Source organism: Sinocyclocheilus anshuiensis, unplaced genomic scaffold (genome assembly GCF_001515605.1).
Source record: "Sinocyclocheilus anshuiensis isolate Anshui unplaced genomic scaffold, SAMN03320099.WGS_v1.1 scaffold1514, whole genome shotgun sequence".
NCBI lineage: Eukaryota > Metazoa > Chordata > Actinopteri > Cypriniformes > Cyprinidae > Sinocyclocheilus > Sinocyclocheilus anshuiensis.
Window position 1 is genome coordinate 68,578 of NW_015546148.1, and position 2,534 is coordinate 71,111.

A 2,534-nucleotide genomic window follows, 5' to 3' on the forward strand; every position below is an offset into this window, starting at 1 on the left:
CACACACACACACACAGAATATTCACATTCTGTGCACTATATATAATTTATTTTAAAGGAATTAGTACTTTTATTCAAGAATGCATTAAATTGATCAAAAGTGACAGTAAAGACATTTATAATGTTACAAAAGATTTCCATTTCAAATAAATGCTGTTCTTTTGAACTTTCTGTTCATCTGTGAATCCTGAAAAATAAAATGTAACACGGTTTCCACAAAAATATTGTGCAGCACAACAGTTTTCAACATTGATAATAATCAAGAATGTTTCTTGAGCAGCAAAGCAGCATATTAGAATGATTTCTGAAGATCATGTGACACTGAAGACTGGAGTAATGATGCTGAAAATACAGCTGCGCATCACAGCAATAAATTACAGTTTAACAGATATTCACATAGAAAACAGCTATATTGTAAAAATATTTCATTTTTTACTATATTTTTGATTAGATAAATGCAGCCTTGGTGAGCAGAAGAGACTTCATTCAGAAAATCTTACCGTCATGTAAATGTTGTTGTGTGTGAGCAGGACGATGCTGTGATGGACACTAACATGGCGTGTGAGATGAAAGATGGTGTTGAATCAGAAAACACACACAATAGCACAGCAGCAGAGGCTGAGGTGAATCTCTCTCTCTCTCACACACACACACGACATACCAAAATTACCTTCAGCTGATACATTGTGTCTCGTTTCCTCTGTTACAGGTGGATCATCTCCATGGTAACAACCTCATACATACTTAAAAAAAAAAAAGAAATTGCATTTATTTAGCATTAAAATGATCAAAAGGGACAGAAAAGACAGTTATAATGTTACAAAAGATTTCTATTTCAAATAAATGCTGTAAATGTTGAGTGTAACAGCTGATTGTTTCTGACCGTGTGTACAGTAGATGACAGCTGGCAGTAGTCTGATGAATCTCTGCGGAGGCGCAGAAGAAGAGAAACCCTGATCACCACCACAAACCTCAACACCAAGACCAGACCAGACCAGACCAGACCACCTTCTCTCAGCATCTTCCGTCTAGTTCTTAGTGGCGCTGACCAAGTCAACCATAAATATCACTTAGTCCTCATATTTTAGTGTTAGCCTCATGCTGAAACCTCTAGTTTACATGCACTCAGTTTTGTCAATCCGAATCAGTCCAGTCCGATTTCAGATTCTGAAAGTTGTTTATATGAACTTTTGCAGTTTAACTTTCATATGAACGCTAAACTCTGCGATTCACATATTCATTTACGTGTAGGTTATATTTATGTTAATGTTACAAAAGATTTCTATTTCAAATAAATGCTGTAAATGTTGAGTGTAACAGCTGATTGTTTCTGACCGTGTGTACAGTAGATGACAGCTGGCAGTAGTCTGATGAATCTCTGCGGAGGCGCAGAAGAAGAGAAACCCTGATCACCACCACAAACCTCAACACCAAGACCAGACCAGACCAGACCAGACCACCTTCTCTCAGCATCTTCCGTCTAGTTCTTAGTGGCGCTGACCAAGTCAACCATAAATATCACTTAGTCCTCATATTTTAGTGTTAGCCTCATGCTGAAACCTCTAGTTTACATGCACTCAGTTTTGTCAATCCGAATCAGTCCAGTCCGATTTCAGATTCTGAAAGTTGTTTATATGAACTTTTGCAGTTTAACTTTCATATGAACGCTAAACTCTGCGATTCACATATTCATTTACGTGTAGGTTATATTTATGTATTCCAAACAACAGACACCAAGTTCAGAACTGGAAAAAGCCACTAATGTCACCAGAGCTAACTAGAGTTTAATTGTCAAGTATGTCAGGAGAGCTTCTTTTTTTTTTAAGCAAATATTCAGTAAATATTCATTCTCCTCCACTGACCAGCTAACAAAAATATGTTTTAAGAATGATTTAGTAACGTTACGTTATAAAAAGATAATTTCTGAATGTTCTCTGAACATTCAAAACTTCCAGATTTTTAAATGTTTTAATTTTTTTTCTTGGTTTTGCGAATGTTATTTTGCAACCATTATGGGAACGTTACTTTTGAATGTTCTCTGAACGTTCTGAAACAAGTAGTAACATTTAAAAAACATTAGATGAACATCCAACTAAAATGTTTCAGAAATGTTTCATGAACGATGTATAAATACCCAGAAAATATGTTCTAAGAACGTTTTCCTAATGTTTCCATCATATTATGAACATCCTTTTTTTTTTTTTTTTTTTTAATGTTTAGAAATGTTTTTCTTGGTTCTATTTTATCATTATGACAGTGTTACTTTTGAATGTTCTCTGAACATTCTAAAACTAGTAACATTTTAAAAACTTAAGATACATGTCAAACTAAAACGTTTCAGAAAAAAACAAAGTTCCAGGAACGGAGTATAAATAATGTTTCTGTGCCAAAGTTTTAAGAACATTCTTAAAGACTTTGAGTGAACATTCTATTAACGTTACAGGAAGAATGTTCATAAGCTTGCGAGAACCTTAACCAAAGTTGCGAGAACGTTAGCTGGGTTCATTCGTTCGCAGGAGGTAAATAAATAAGCA

At 34.8% G+C, this 2,534-nt stretch overlaps 1 protein-coding gene across 1 annotated transcript in view; it reads left to right on the plus strand.

Moving 5' to 3' along the window:
* Positions 1-1,860, plus strand: part of LOC107701240 (serine/threonine-protein kinase DCLK2-like) — a 21,884-nt gene extending 20,024 nt beyond the window's left edge. Inside the window, exons 11-14 of the mRNA XM_016503203.1 lie at positions 531-623; positions 710-725; positions 895-1,251; positions 1,704-1,860. Coding sequence (XP_016358689.1) covers positions 531-623; positions 710-725; positions 895-914 — 129 coding nt within the window. The 3' untranslated portion in view covers positions 915-1,251; positions 1,704-1,860. The remainder of the gene's footprint in view (positions 1-530; positions 624-709; positions 726-894; positions 1,252-1,703) is intronic.
* Positions 1,861-2,534: the final 674 nt, after the last annotated feature.